This window comes from Petaurus breviceps, unplaced genomic scaffold (genome assembly GCF_028583685.1).
Source record: "Petaurus breviceps papuanus isolate PSGF00001 unplaced genomic scaffold, PetGlider_PUasm1.0 688, whole genome shotgun sequence".
Lineage (NCBI taxonomy): Eukaryota > Metazoa > Chordata > Mammalia > Diprotodontia > Petauridae > Petaurus > Petaurus breviceps.
In genome coordinates this window covers 14,610,267-14,627,419 of record NW_027186457.1, presented here as the reverse complement: position 1 = coordinate 14,627,419, position 17,153 = coordinate 14,610,267, and the positions used below count along the sequence as shown (strand labels likewise).

General features: G+C 39.0%; 1 protein-coding gene across 2 annotated transcripts in view; it reads left to right on the top strand.

The window, feature by feature from the left end:
* The window catches only part of SLC9A9 (solute carrier family 9 member A9), a 741,333-nt gene that overhangs the window by 325,346 nt on the left and 398,834 nt on the right, over positions 1–17,153 (top strand). For both annotated transcript variants that reach the window (XM_069104699.1, XM_069104698.1), the window contains exon 8: positions 6,253–6,358. In XM_069104699.1, coding sequence (XP_068960800.1) covers positions 6,253–6,358 — 106 coding nt within the window. The remainder of the gene's footprint in view (positions 1–6,252; positions 6,359–17,153) is intronic.

Genomic DNA, 17,153 nt, shown 5'->3' with positions numbered 1-17,153 from the left:
GAGGCTAACTCTCTATCCACTATGGTGTGCTACCTTTTTAGTTTATCCTCATCCCTTTCAAAATATTTAAATTTCTCTAGACCTAGGTTCCTCATCTGTAAAATTGGATGACACCCAAGGTCCCTTATACTTTCAAATTTGAAATCCTGTAATTCCCATAGAAATTCTTTTCTCTAGTTTATAGATTAGGAAATTAAGGCTCAGATAGATTGACTATTACTGTGACTGACTACTACTATTACTACTACTATTACCATCACCACCACCACTACGATTATTGCTACTGCTACTACTACTATAGTTTGCAAATCATTTTACAGATATTCTATTATCTCATGCTCATGACAACCCTCAGCATAGGTGCTATTATCACCCCATTTTACAGAAGAGGAAACTGAGGGAAATAAAGATTAAGTGACTTAGGGTCACTCAGCTAAAAAGTGTCTGAGTCCAGACTTGAACTCAGTTCTCCCTGATTCCAGGCTCAATATTACTCTATCCACTTATTTGCTTCTAGTCATACAACTCAAAAGCAACAGAATTGGGACCAGAAGTTAAGTCTTCTCCATCCCAGTTCCATATTGCTTCTGCCATACCACATTCAAACATTCTTACAACTGAGTCTTTTGAAATATCCTCAGAGAGGAGACTGTTTAGTAGTTTTTCAGTCATGTCCAACTCTTCATGACCCTCTTTGAGGTTTTCTTGGCAAAGATACTGGAGTGGTTTTCCATTTTCTCCTCCATTTCATATATAGATGATAAACTAATGCAAATAAGGTTAAGTGACTTGCCCAGGGTCACACAGCTAGTAAGAGTCTGAGGCCAGATTTGAACTCAGAAAGATGAGTCTTCCTGACTCCAGGCCGAGTGCTCTATCCACTGTGCCACCTAGCTGCTGAGAGAGGAGACAGAAGGGGAGAAAGGAAACTAGGCAAGAAGCTAGAGAAGGAATAGAGAATAACCAGGCTATTATAATTTCTCATAAAGACAACAGAAAAGACGTTTTCCTGAAGGAGGGAGAGAGTGATACCATCAAATGTTCAAGGAGGATGTGGACAGAGAAGAAACAAGTCATCAGTGACTCTCAAACTCAACAAACATTTATCAAGCAATTACTCTCTCAAAGGGACTCTGCTAAGACCTAGGGAGGCAGGCAGCCTGGGACACTAGAAAACCTCTACATCTAGAGTCAGGATGCTGGGGTCAAAGCCTAACTCTGCCATTTACTCCCTGTGGGACCTTGGACAAATCTCTTCACCTCTGTAAGACTCATTTTCATCATCCATGAAATGAAAGGGTTGAGTTGGATAACTTTGAAGATCCCTTCCAGCTCCAGTGAACCTAAGGGCGAGAACTGGGGTCAAGAACCAGGAAAGTTTAGAGAGTTTTCCAGGCTCACCATGGCTCCAACCCAAGCCCTTGGGTCTAGGCCAAAGCTGAGCTGTCCTCTGGAGAAGGTCAAAATGGCAGGGTGCCCTTCAGCCTCGTCTGTGTCTGCTGATATTCTAAGCAGGGTCCGCTCATGCCAGCCAGAATTCTTCTTTTGTAGCATACAAGATGAAGGAGACTGTCTGCCAAGCCCATTCAGGGGCCTCAAAGAGCTGTAAAAACCAGCTTGACTGCAAGTCTTTTATCAGAACAAATGTTCACACACACACACATACACACACACACACACATGCACATACACAATGCTTACTTACAAAGGAGTAAAAATGGCTAATTCATGGTCAGGATTAACTCCTAAATTTTGTCTTAGTCAAAAACTGAAGATAACCCAAATCTTTTCCTTTACACAAAGAAGTGGGCTTATTTTGGTTTCGGGTTTGGGGTTTTTTTTGCCACTAATTCTCAGCTTTCAGTAAAGGTGCTATTGTGAAGAAACCCACTCATGCAATTTCCTCATTGCAGTGGTTAGAGCACCAAGCCCAGATTCAGGAAGACTCATCTTCCTAAGTTCAAATATAGCCTCAGACACTTACTACCTGTTCAACCCTGGGTAAGTCCCTTGACCCTATTTTCCTCAGTTACCTTATTTGTAAAATGAACTGGGGAAGGAAATGGCAAACCATTCAAGAATCTTTGCAAGAAAACCCCAAATGGGGTCATGAAAAGTCTGACAGGAATGGAAACAACTGAATAACAACATTGAAATTTTCTTAAATCATAATGATAGCTTACCCTCAGAGATGAGATCATAGAGCCATTAAAAAACCGTACCTCACATTTATATGGCATTTTACAGTGAACAAAGTGTTTTCCTCACAATGCCCTATGAGGCTGGTGCTAAAAATGTTATTTCCATTTTGGAGTTAAGGGATATGTGGCTCAGAGAGATTTAGTGACTGCCCCGAGTCACAAAGCCTGAGATGGGACTTGAAACCAGACAGTATAAGTCTGCCGGAAAGGACTCAGACACAGAACACACTTTTAAGGCCTAGATCTGGTACTTGCTGCCTTGATAGCCTTGGACAAGTCACCGAGGTCACTTAGTCACTTTTGGCCTAAGTTTCCTCATCTATGGAAGGAGGGAGCTAGGCTAAGTGAGGCCTAAGGCCCTGTGGCAGCAAGCACCCCAAGCATCTTCAGGGATTGCTGCCAACATAGGTTCTTGGATCTGCTTTGATAAAGGAAAGCAACTCAAAATGGGTTAACAAGCTTATTTTAATCAGTCAAACATATATCGTTTACCTCGTTCAGGGGAGAAAGGTCAGCACCCCGAACTTCAAAGTATACAGGTAGAATTATCAAGACAGAAACAGATCAAGTAGACAGATTTCAAACTGTCCAACCATTACATCCATACCAAATCAACATCTGGGTTTCAACATCTGGGTTTTTCAAAGCCGGAGGGCTCTGGACAACGGCTTCCCAGAATCCAGATCAAATCACAGGACACTTCTCAAAGTGAGCCCCAAAGCAAAGCCTCAAATCAGGGTTTATATAGCCTTCTCCTGGCTCAGAGAATATAACAACCTTCTGGACCCACTGGCCAATCAAAAAGTATCTACTGAAAAACAAGCCTCCCACCCCAGGCTCCAGGTGCACTTTAGCCTAGGGGCAGGGAAGATCTTTAAATTTACATTCCCATTACAGGCCCCTGTGTCTCAGTCCTACAGTTATTAAACACCCACTTTCTACATGCCAAGCATTGTGCTAGAGAGAGAAATGCAAAGGCAACATGATCTCAGTCCAGAGCTTGCAGCCCACTAGGAGCATATGGCATTTCTAGAGAAGGGAATACAACCATGAGCCCCAGCCCTCCCTTCCAATGTAGCATGACCAAGCAAGGGGAAGGAGGGACTAACAAGTCAGAAGAGATTCTAGGATGAAGGGCACTGGGGGTCAATCTTAACGGGATCCATGGACTCTACAAGGCAGACCCAGGAAGACACAACCCAAATTCCTGAGTAACTGCGCTCCAGTAGAATTGTATTCCTTTGTAATCCTGCCCATTTAATTTTGTGCGTTTACAGACATTATTCTGAGAAGGGGTCCACTGACTTCACCAGACTACCCAAGGAATCCAGGATGGCCAAAAAGTCAAGAACACCTGCCTTCATGTAAAATCTCCTTATTCTCAATCTAACCTTCTTTTTCAACATTAACAATCATGATGAAAATAATGGCCAACATTTATATAATGCCTCAACATTTCCAAAGCAATTTACATATATAATCTTATTTGATCTTCACAATAGCCCTATAAGGCAGGTGCTATTATTAGCCCCATTTTACAGATAAGAAAACTAAGGTGGAGGAAAATTAAGGGGCATGGCCACAGTTACATGACCAGCAGAGTGTTTACTAAGTCTCCCTGACTCTAGGACTCTGGCCATCTCCCATTGCAAAGCTTTCCGATCATGGAACAGCTATAATGTAAGCTTTCAGAGATATCATATACTTTTAGTCATGGCATCACTTTCCATTCATTGGCAGGCTCCAGTCGTGGACTCTCTATCTTGTTGGCATTTGCAGACTCTGGTCATGTACTCCCTGTTTCATTGGCAATCTAGAGACTAGAAATTAAATTTGTCACCCTGACCAAAAAAAAATGTCAATGACTCTCAAACATAAGGTACCTTGTCTGAATTGGGGGTAAAAAAGAAAAACAAAACCTCTTTCCCATCCTAATTATTCCAAGAAGGAATGGCCAACTTCTCTATCACTGAGTATTATAATTTCTCTAGACCTCATTTCCCTCCTAAAGAAAAAAGAATCTATAAACGATCTAACCCTAGGCTATGTAGGATCCTCTCTAGAGAAATGGTATTTCTCCAGCATATACACTCCAGGAAGAGCAGCCAAACCATCCTCATTTGCCCCTCCTGAGTTCCATTTTCCCCTGGCCATTTCTCCTGATGAAAATCAACTCAAAGATAATTTTCAGTTTGGGGTTATATTTTTGCCCATGGCTAAACCGTTCTTCCCCATTTTGGTAAGAGATTTTTTTCCCCCAGAACATTCATTCACATTTATTCTCATCAAAGGCTTGCAGGGGGCCTGCTTTTTACAATTCTTTTAAGATTCCCTAAATGAGGTACAGTACACACCAGGAATTTCAAAGCATTTCTGGATCAATTCCCATCAACAAGCATTTATTAAGTCTACAATATGTTCCAGGAACTATGCTAGGCACTGATGATGCAAAAATAAAAAAATTAAGCAGTTACTAGACTAGAGGAACATTCATCCTGCAGATATATAGATCAGTAACAGTCTGTTACAATTAAATTTGTTTTAAGCCTAGGGGCAACATAATGGTCCTTAAGGTCCATTTCTGCTTTAGAAAGTTTATTTTAGGCTAAAAGTTATGGGCTCAGTCACAACTGGTCTGGGCCTCCAGTTAGGAAAATTCTCAATGTCTAGACAGAGTTTGGATTCTCTGCATAACTTAATATTTATATTTCTCTCTAGCTCATCCAAGCTGGTCTCTTTGTGGTTGAAGCAAATTCAGTTTACTAGAAACTTTTGAGTATCAAAATAGCAGCATGTATTATGACATCTATGAATAGAAAGGCATCAGAAGAAAGAACCAGACATTCCTAGGGACTTCCCCCAGCCCAACTCTTCTGCTCAAAGATGCCTTCCCAGATATCTCTCTTGTCTTCCACAAGACTGGAATGCTATGCTTGCTACAACTTTTTAAATGAATTTTAAATGAATATGATTCTAACTAGTTTGATCATCTATGAGCATGCCCTGAGGGTTGGTCAAATTTTCTTGGCCAATCCAAACACAATTCTTATGCAATATCACTATAGTTAGAAGGAATTTTCCACGTGTAGTTTAAGGTCTACAAATTGATTACCTGGATATCATATCACTTAGCATACATAGGGCAGGGTTGAGGAAATCATCCCACCCGTATGTTAGTGGGGGGAGGGAGGTAACAACTAGCTGAGGGGTCCAAAAATGCCTCATGCAGAAAATAGTGTTTGAGCTAAGGTTTGAAGGAAGCTATGGATTCTAAGAAACAGCGGTCAGGATGGAGGGCATTCCAGACATCAGAGACAGCCTGGGCAAAGCCACAAGAATGGGAGATGTAATACCATATGAGAGAAACAGCAAGAAAGCCAGCTGGGGTAGATGGAAGCATATGGGAAAGAGAGTGATGTATAATACAGCTAGGTCTGATTAATGAGGATAATGAATCTGTAAAGTGGGTGCGTCTATTCAAATTCTCATTATTTGAAATTATGATTATGTAAAATATGGTAATTGGTTCCAGGTCAGTAGAAATATGCAGCACACATTCAAATAATGCAACTATTCCATGGGAAAAACATTATCCACAATAATTGGGACCCAGACTAGACTAAGTCCTGGACTAGAAAGGAAGGTTGTAGTCAAACTATGAAAGACTCTTAAGTGCCAGGGTGTTTATATTTGATTTAATAAGGAACCACTGGAGTTTACTTAGACTTCATGGTGGAGAGAAGTTATATAAATATAATGTCTGAGAAAGATTTTTCTTGGTCCAACCTGCAAGTAAGCATTGATAATTGATTTGGAGCCAAAGGGGACTTTAAGTGTCATATAATCCAATTGCCTTATTTTAGAGATAGGGAAACTGAGGCCAACCAAAGAGAAGCAACATGCCCCAAGGTAACAAATAAGAGAATTAAACTCAAGTCCTCTGCTTTGGTTTCTGATGATCTGACCACTCCAACACGGTGTTTCTCTGTAGTCCTGGGTCACATATGCCTGTAAGGTCAGTTGGTTGTTTTCCTTAACAAATCTTTATCACTTGACCAAATTCACAAAGCTGTGTGAGTTCCCCATGCTGGAAACGGGTCTGTTTTTCCTCCTGTCTTGGAGTGCCTTCTTGTCTGCAGAAGCTGCTGGTCTGACAGGTTAGTGCTTCATTTGGCAGAGCCAGGTGGGAGTGGGGACAGGAATTTGTGTGTGTGTCTTTTCCATGATGGAGCTGAAAGCTAAATGGAGTTTTTCTTGAAGGAGACTAGACCTCTGCTGTGTGCCTTAGAAAACAAAAAATCATAATTCATCCGTTCCCTATAAGACAACTTAACAGGAAGTCTCCAGAATGCTATTTCTCCTACTTCCATTACTGGTCAGTGGAGATGTTGAAATCTAAAAACGATCAATTTATGGAGGTGATAAATGACTTTACAAATGAAAGTCTCCACTCAAGGTTTTCATGATAAACATACCAGGTTTTCACTTTCCATCAGCTTGGTGGAGAAGGCCACTGGCTTTCCTTTAACTGTCAAAAAGCAATGACTAGTGTCATCATTATTTTTTTTCCTCTTTTTATTATAATTTTTAAAGTGGCAACCAAGTTGCATGGGCCAATTTAACTCTATTATAATTCTATATTTTTTTTTATTAAATACCCATTGTGTGCAATGCATTGTGCTAGGTGCTGTACTGCTAACCACATTGAATTACAAAAATATCTGACATGCAGTAATTAAGAATGAAAGAAGCTGATGGTTCAATGGATTGAATGCTGGGCCTGCAGTCTGAAAGACGTTAGTTCAAATCCAGCCTCAGGAATTTGCTAGCATGTACTAAGCAAGTCACTTAATCTTTGTTTACTTTAATCTGGAAAAGGAGTATCTTCATCAAGAAAACTCCATAGACAGGGTCCCAAAGAGATGGACACACTGAGTGACTGAACAATAAGAGTAATTAAAAATGACTAAGGCAGTTGCATAGTTACATTACAAGTCCACAAACTGGCTCAAATATTGGATTTTTTATGCATCGGTTTTGATGTTCTTCACCATTATTCATGCATTGTTGGCTACAGGCTTGACTGAGAAGCTCTTTGAAGGCAGGGACACTGTAATATGTATCTTTCTACTACCTGAAGCACAGAACACAGTGCATTACAAATAACAGTCATTTATGAAATATTTGTTGAATGAATTCTTCTGAGAACCAGCCAATTTCATTAAATGGTTTGAGAGATCAGACTGTCTCTGACACTTATAGTTTGTATATGTGTAACTTCAATGATTGAATGCTTTTTCATGCTGAAGAGTTCATTGTGTCCCGAGGCAAAATGGTAACCTTAGAGAAGTTTCTCTTGGGTACTTTCTTACCTCCCTTTCAAGGAACCTTCACTCCTTTCTTGCTCCCCTCCCTCCCCTTGGCATCTATCTTGGGTTTTATTTCCCTTGTAGTGTCTTTACTTTCAGTTAGTACTTACAACTCCACTCCAGGGCTATATGAAAGAATTTTGCATTAATGGCATCTCCAAAATCCCCAAATCTCTGAGTTGGAAGGAAATTCAGCATCTGTATCAACTAACCTAAATGTGAACAAGAATTCTTGTGGGGTATATAAAAATGTATGTATCCAGTGACCTGAAAGAACCTATAAAGTATTTCCCCAAAGTCTTAGTTCAGTTGTAAGCTTTAATAGCTTACAACTGTGTAAGAATTTTGGGATACCCTGAATTTTGTAGTTGTACTACACAGATGCCAATACAATCTATGTTTTAAACTAAGCCCTCATTTTTTTTATTTTGTATTGGTTTGGTTTTGGCCATTATGGTGATGGATCACAGCCTCTGCCATGTTCATCTCTACTCCTGTTGTCCCCATATGAACATTGTCATCATCTGTCTTTGGAAGAAGACAGGAACAGTTATGTTATCAAGACCACAGTGCTCATTTTAGATCTAATATAACCCAAGATGGACTTGGACCCATGGCCTCATTTCCTCTTCTGTCAACATGAAAAAATAGGTTTTTATAAAGCTCTAAAAACATTGGTTTATTTTTTGACACATGGTTCCCATTGGGCTGTGCTTTTCTTCAGAGCAATGTTCCGTTTATATAAGCTTCCTGTTCAAGAAAGCTTCAGGGGTTCAATGCCAGACCTGTTGATTAGAAAAATAATCTTTACCTCTCAACACCTTCCCAAATACTAGTGAAAGTATCTTGGTCTATTGTCCTCCAAAAGAGCTTTTCCACAATGCCAAAATAACTCTTAAAATCAATGATAAAGGAAGTTCTCAAAAGTTTCAGGAGGAAAATCTCAGTATTGTTCCATGTTCTGAAAAATAAAAAATTCCTTTATAAACTTATTATACCTCTCTGTGAATATTGTTAAAGGAACATAGTAAGCCCTAGAGGTCTACTTGTTCAAAGTAAAAGATAGGCAGTTAGCTAATTGGCATGGACTCTTCCAATGGTCAGAGTCTCAGAAGTCAGCATTTAGTGTAATGGAAAGAGAAATGAATATTTAATGTAATATGAAATAAATAACTGTAGTCTAAGGCCAGGATTATTAACCTTGTGTTGTGGATCAGATACTCTTTTGGCACTCTAGGGAAGTTCGTATCATGTTTTTAAATGCATAAAATAAAATATGTAGGATTATAAGGGGAAAAAGTTGTATTGAAATATAGTTAAAATATTTTTAGTTTTTCAATCAAATATTTTATCGAAATATATTTTTTTAAAAACAAGTTCACTGACCCCAAGACAGGAACCTATAATTATAAAAAGTCAGAAGGAATATAAAGGATATACCTTTATATCTAGAGAGAACCCACCCTTCTTTTCTTCAGGCTTTCATGAAGTAAGCATCTTCAATTACCGTACCCATAAATTAAGGATTCAGGTTCTTTTAAATATTTGATTTCACTGTAAAAGGTTGTGCTATAAATTAGTCTATAAAGAAAAAAAAAGAGAAAAAAATGCCTATCCCAGGTCTGTTACACTTAATAATTTTAGCAAATACCTTAGCATATTTATACAGGTTTTAAGGTTTGCAAGGTATAATATTTTATAAATATTATTTTATTTGATCCTCACAGCAACCCTATGAGGTAGGTACTATTTTTATCCCCATTTTATAGCTGAAAAAACTGAGGGGGGAGGTGAAGTGATTGGCACAGGGTTACACAGCTAGTAAGTATCTGAGAATGGATTTGAACTTGGGACTTCTTGACTCCAAGTCCAGTGTTCTATCCATTGTGCCACCTAGGTTCTATTGTGGACTAGTAGAGATGACTATTAACTAGGCACCATTGTTCTTAAACATGACATGCAAGTGAATTGGATTTAGATGAGGGAGGGCTGTGCAAGGTCACCAACCTCACTTTCTTCTCCAGAGTTATCTGTGTCCAATGTCAAGGTATAGATCAGGAGGACTGCAGATGGTCTAGGATGCAGTGGGAGACCTTGGCCTTTTTAAACTAAGGTCTTTAACAGGTCTCAGTTTGACTGAGGCAATGACCATTCTGTGATTAAGGATAGATAAGAAATGAGGCAGAAAATGGCCTTGGTTACCTAGTCAAAAAAAAATCAATCGGGGAGGGAAGACCCTCGGGGTTTATGGATAAAGCAGAAACAATTGTTACTTGCATTCACTCTGAGCCAATCAAGATCCAAACAATGACCAGGTGGGGCTTGACCTGAGACCTACCATTGGCCAATCAATGAGAACTAGAGTGGTTTGTGGTTAAGACCTGGTCCTTAAGAAAGAAATCTAGCCCTAAAACAACTGAAAGGTTAAGTGACTTGTCCATGGTGTCACACAAGCTAAGGGTGGACTTCAATCCAGGTCATCTAATTCCAAAGCTATCCCAATGTCCACTATGTCCCACCACCTCTCTGCAGTATATCATACAGCATATGATGTAGATGTCCACAGCTATTATCTTTCAAGATAATTTCTGGGGCCCTATACACAGCTTTATATTCTGATCCCATGATCCAACAAAATTGCTTGTTAACTAGTGAGAGCAGCATGCTTGGACAAAGAATATATCGCTAAGAGGATACTCCTATTTTACAGTGACACTCTGCTAGTCAACATATCTGACACTTTCATAGTGCCCTGTCCTGATCATAGGAAGGGCTGAAGGAGAGTTAGAATAAAATCCAAGGCTAAAAGAGCCATGGAGGGATAGGAAGTATCTATAGGGGCTCTTTAGGAATCATCATAGGGTCAGGGAACCAGAGACATGTTGCACAGGATAAGATAACATTATTTATATCATTCTAGAGCTGAGACCACCAAAACAGGTGAAAAGATTAAAAGTTTTCACATCTCCACAAGCCTGGTTGCCAATCAGTCATGACAGAATTGTAGCATTTCTATATATCTTTCCCTACACAGCACATACACAAAGGCGTATATATGCAAGAACTCTTCAGGTATAAAATCCCCAGTTTGCTGGGCGAGGGAGGAATTTTTGTAGCAGGTTTCTTTGATAGAAGTCTCATTTCTAAGATGTATAAGTAATAAATCAAAGTTTATAAGAATAAGAGCTATTCTCCAATTGATAAATGGTCAAAGAATACAAACAGGCAGTTTTCAAAAGAAGAAATCCAAACAATCAACAAGCATATGAAAAAAAATGCTCCAAATCATTAATACTTTAAAAAAGAAAATGAAAGCAGCTCTGAGGTTTCTATTCACACCCATCAGACTGGCAAAGACAATTTTTTAAAATGACAGATGTTCAGAGGACTGATGGAAAACAGGCCCAGCATGCTCTATTGGTGAAGCTGTGAATTTATCCAGCCATTCTAGAAAGCAATTTGGAACTATAACCTAAAAGTCAATAAACTGTGAATCCCCTTTGACCCAGAAATACTACTTCTAGGCTTGTATATCCAGAGCAATTAAAGAAATAGAAAAATGGATCCATATTTACAAAAATATTTATAGTAGCCCTTTTCATTGTAACAAAGTACTGGAAACCAAGGGAGTGCCCATCAGTTGGGGAAAGGGTGAATAAATCATGGTGCACAAATGTAAGAGAATATTATTATGCTATGAAATGAATAAAGTAATGGATCTGGAGAAACCTGGGAAGACTTGATTGAACTGATGCAAAATGAAATGGGCAGAACCAGAATAGCAATTTATATAATAACAACATTGTAAAGATAAACCACTTTTAAAAAAACTTAAAAACTCTGATCAATGCAATGACCAACTGTAATTCCAAAGAACCAATAATGATAATATATACTACCTACCTCCTGATAGAAAGTAATAGACTCAAGATACTATGATAAGTATTTTTGGACATGATGAAGTTAGAATTTTGCTTGACCGTGTATATTTTTTAAATCTTTTTTTTGCACTTTCTTTTTAAATTTGGATGTGAGAAATAGAGAAAATAAATGCTCATTAATGGAATTTTTTTTAATTGATGAAATTTCCCCTCTTTGAAAGGGTTAGTGTCCTGTCTATGAAACAATCAGGAGAGTCTATATCACAGTCCTGTTACATCTTACTGTCAGACCAGGAACACACAAGAAAATAGGGAAGAACTTTTGTGACCCTGAGCTAGCTTTGGCTTTTTCAAATGGATTATGGGCTAACTCAATGGAGCAGAGAAGCTTGTGTTCTCATAATTATTGAAAATAGCTGTTCTCTCCTTGCTCTGCAGATAAATTGTCCTACCTTCTTGATTGTGGGAATAGTCTGAGTCAGTGCTGTTTCTTTTACTTGGTAAATTCCACCATCTTACTATCACTGGCTGGCAGCAAAATTCTTAAGTCTCAGTATTATTTTCAGCACACCTAAACACAACTTTATGTGATAAAGTATTGGCCCCAAACTTCTGTCTCTCTACAACAGTGATGTCACACTCAAAAAGACATGGGGGCCACTAGCGTGTACATATGGATCCCTGCAACTTCACGTTGACTTATAAAACCACGTGTTAATATCATCTATTTTTATTTATTTTGTTAAACATTTCCCAAGTACATTTTAATCTTGTTCAGGTCACATTCAGGAATTTTGTGCTCTACATGAGGCTCTGTTTGACACCTCTACTCTAAGACAAAGTAAAACTAGGAGTCAAATCTGCTTTAAAAAAAAAAGAAAGAAGAAAAAGTAAATACAGATCCCACTATAGTTGTATTGAAGGCAATCAAAATTTCTATGGAAAGATGTTGATCTATCATTCTTCACCCTCCCTTTCATGTATTGTCTTCCCCCATGAGAATGTAAGCTGCTTGAAAGTAGAAACTGTCTTTTTGTTTTGGTTTTGTTTTATACCCAGCTTTTAACACAGTTTTGGGGACATAATATGCATTTCATAAATGTTCAGTCTTTTTTTCCTTTCTTTTTCTTCCTTCCTTCCTTCTTTTCTTCCCTTCTTTTTCTTTGTTTCTTCCTTTCTTTATTCTTTCTTCCTTCACTTCTTTTCTTCTTTCCTTCCTTTTCTTTCTTTTTCTTCCTTTTTTCTTTCTTCCTTTCTCTTTTATCCCTTCCTTTCTCTTTTATCCCTTCCTTCTTTTCTTTTTCTTTCTTCTTTTCTCCTTTCTCCTTCCTCCTTTTCTTTTTCTTCTTCCCTCCCTTCCTCCCTCCCTTCCTCCCTCCCTCCCTTCCTCTCTCCCTTCCTTCCTTCCTTCCTTCCTTCCTTCCTTCCTTCCTTCCTTCCTTCCTTCCTTCCTTCCTTCTTTCCTTCCTTCCTTCTTTCCTTCCTCCCTTCCTTCCTTTCTTTTGTCCTTTCCTTATTTCCCCTATTTTTCTATTTCTTAAGATGGTCACACAATGTCTTGAATGCACTCTTGATGATAATCAGTTTTTTCCTAAACTATTTAGCTGCTTTGTTTCAAATAGTTCCCAAGAAGATAAGGCACAGGGAGCAAAATGTGATAGATAGTGAGAGACAGTCTCAATAGCCATATGGGAGCCATTTAATTTTCCTGCAAAAAGATACTGAGGATCAGAATGATTTAGAAGGGAGTAGGACCTCTTTCTCACATATGTCTCCTCACTGAAAGTACTTAAGGTTTTCAGAAGGTTTAGGAATAAGGGAGTTATAGATGAGAAGTCCATAATCAAGGGGCAGGAATGCTTGGTGAATTCCAGCAACCTATAGGTCTTTATTACCAGAAGAGCCATCCACATCAGGAATTACTCCATAAACACCATTAACTGGCCTGTGGTGTATATACCAAGAATTCCTTCCTAACTAGTCTGGTAATTTTCCATCTTTGCATGACAATTGCAGAGTCATTTTGGCATAGTTAGAATCAACTGTATTATGTTTTGTGTAATTCACAGAGTAGATAAGAATGTTATCAGTGTATATGAATATTCCTCAGTCCTGCAGGTTAAGAGAGATGGCATCTGTAATAAAGAGAAAGGTACATTAAGGATTCCAAATGGCATCCCAAAATTTTCATCCCGTCCAAACTACATCCCAAATGGAACTTTCTATTTGTTCTCTTGGCAAATTTATTGTATGCCTGTTTGAGGCTCCTTTTTCATAATCCTGAATGATCCAAAAAAAGTCTTGGATCAATGACAGGAGAAGTCCAATCACAGATGGAGTGCTAACTAGTCAAGAGATCCATGTCTTTAATTTGTCCCTGACCAAAAACTTCGAGAATGAAAGTGTGATGACTTGAGTTCTATGGTAAACTTGACATAATTTTTTTCTCTCACTAAGAACTCTCTAGTCCCCATGAATGGTATTTACTATACTACAGGAAGCTGATATGAGTTTCACTCTTTATATTTATATCACACCATCTGGTACAGGGCCTGGCACATAGTAGGTGCTTGTTGATTGATATCATTCAAGCCTTAAAAAATAACATGGTAGCAAAAGTATTATTTTCCTCATTTTGAAAATGAAGGAATTGAAACAAAAAGAGAACAAGAGACTTGCCTAAGGTCTCATTGCTACTATGTTTCGGGGACAGGATTTGAACTTAGCTCTTCCTCACCTCAAGCTTATTACTCTATCCACAATACCACATTGCCTCTCTGCATGACAAGACAAACCTTCTCTAGAGATCTGTGGCCAAGAATTCCTTCAGGACCTTGCTTTGAAGACCTAGTGGTCAGAATCAAGATAAATTGGAATTGAAATATAAAGTAGCAACTTTTATCTTTCCAGTGAAATGGAGGACCTCTAGACCGTACCATTTGGCCTGACACCATGCCATTTAGACTTGTGAGATGAGTCATAGGTCCTCCTAATACACACTAAGAGCCCCTAGGGCTTTTACTAACCTCTCTACTTCATGCTTAAGACTTCTGATGCATTTCCCCAGAAGCTGGACTCTTTTTATGTGTTATCTGCCCTAATTAGTCTGAGTTTCATGAGAGCAGGAACTGTCTCACTTTTCCTATTAGCATTCTCTCTCTTTTATTTTTCTTTTTGAGACAGCCAGGGTTAAGCAACTTGCCCAAGGTAATACAGCTAGTAAGTGTCTGAGCTCAGATTTGAACTCAGGTGCTCCTGACTCCAGGGCTCTATCTATTAGATACTGTATGTGTGTGTGTCTGTGTGTGTGTTTGTGTGTGTGCATCTGTGTGTTTGAACTAACTATACTACTGTACTATGTGACCTCACTGCCCCTCCTTTTAGTATTCTCAATGCTTACCATAGTGCTTGACACATAGTAAGGACTTGAATGTTTTTTTATTCATTCATTCATACATTCATAAAAAGTTGATTAGACTGTCATGCTCAGTGTAGAAAATTCCATCATTAAATACTAGTGAAATGCTATTAGTAAGTAAGGCTATCTAGCTACTGTGTGATTCAAAGTCTTGACACACCAATTGTACTCATTTAAACCTAAAGTGATCTTTTAGTCATTCCAACTGATCTGCATGTCACAGAGGGTCAACAGTTCCAACACCATTCAAAAAATAGTGAATATACTAGTGAAAACTATTCAAAAAGGGGGGTGGATAGGTAATAAAGCAGAGGGATTAGGTATTTTATAACTATCTACTTGTGTCTCTAGGGGGTCCATCTATTGAGTTACTAGGGCTAAGGAGAGAAGGTGACTGTCAATCATTTTTAATATGTAAGGGTCCTATAGCTTTTGATTAGCAGAGTCATATAACCTCTAATTACAGAGGTGTTCAAGAGAATGGGAAAGGATGTTTTCAAGGGTGTGGCTACCACTGACCTTGTGATGTAAAGTCACCATCATCCAAATTCCTTGGCATTTGCTTTATTTAAGACCTTAGCTCCCAGTGCAGCCCAGTGTACAAGAACTACATAGTCACACATACAACACAGGGAAATATAAAAAATACAGATAAACCCAGAAAATCACCCCAAAATGCCAAGATGTTCTCCACCTTGAAGTGTGCTGATCTGCCTTGAAGGTCTCTCTTGATCACTCTCTCCTAACACACTCAAGCTATAAAGCTTTTATAATGGCCAATCTAAGTACCATCCCAGAGGTCCGTGGTCTCTCTACTGGTGTTGCCAGTCTCAGAGTAGGAAAGGGGCAGGGATCCTCCTGGGAGATACTGGTCATATTTGCTTCCTGTTCCTACAATACAACAGCCCTTCCTCTATGGAAGACGTATATTTCAACTGCACGTTCTCTCCTTTTGGACTAGTCCTAGTTTTAAAAAATACTATCAGCTCTGTTATTGACTGATGCCAACAGGACTAGAAAATCAGGGAATTTGCATTTCACTGGTAAGAATAGATACTCAGGCAGCTCGACCCCTGGTGGAAAGAGAAAAAATAAACACTATCTATTAAAAATGTTTTAAAATTTTTATGTATCAGTGTTCTTTCTGGGTAATTTTGGACCACCATTCTATCTGTGATAATGGACTGGCCCCATTATAATTTACCTGTAGAATTCTCTAGGATAGCATGAGACCAGAGTCAGGGAGTCTTCAGCTGAAATATAGTCTTGGACACTTACTAGCTAGATGACCTTGGGCAAGTCATGTAACTACTTTCAGCCTCAATTTCCTCATCTGTAAAATGCGAGTGATAGCACCTACCAAACAGGATCAAATTATACCATGTAGAACATTTTTGAAAACTTTAATGTGCTATATAAATGTTAGCTTTTGGCAGTGGAAGTAGCCAATGGCAAGTATTTCTGCCTACCTTTATCCCAAGAGGGGAAGGAAAGGAGGAGGATAAGCATTACAATTATTACCTCATTTGATCCTCACAACAACCCCGGAAAGGGAGGTGCTTTTGTTATCCTTACTTTACAGCTGAGGAAACTGAGGCACATAGAGGTTAAATGACTTGCCCAAGGTCACAAAGCTAGATATCAGATTTGAACTCAGGTCTTCCTGAACCCGCAGACCCAAAGCTCTGTGCTGCTTAGTTGCCTCTAGATATTTAACAAACACCCTAGAATACATTAGATGAACAAGATTCTTCTTACATCTTTATTTTTAAATGTTATGTTTTGTTTTGATGCAACAAATACTTCCCCAGCCTAAAAAAGCAGTACCCTCCCTCCAGGTGCATTCTGCAGAAGCAGTGAAGTGAAATCCCCTGTGCTGATGGGGTCTGTCACTTTCACTTGGGGAGAAGGATGGTGATTTTCACTTTCATAGCATTTTACCAACAAGATCCTCATGTATTGAACCTGTGCTTTCTTACCTTTTAATGATGTCTTTAACCCAACGCTGTAGTCATTAGGCAGTGTGTGTATGGAGAGGGGGAGGGAGAGAGAGAAAGAGAGAGAGAGAGAGAGAGAGAGAGAGAGAGAGAGAGAGAGAGAGAGAGAGAGAGAGAGAGAGAGAGAGAGAGAGAGAGAGAGAGAGAGAGAGAGAGAGAGAGAGAGAGAGAGAGAGAGAGAGAGAGAGAGAGAGAGAGAGAGAGAGAGAGAGACAGAGAGAGAGACAGAGACAGAGAGACAGAGAGAGAGACAGAGAGAGAGACAGAGAGAGACAGAGAGAGAGACA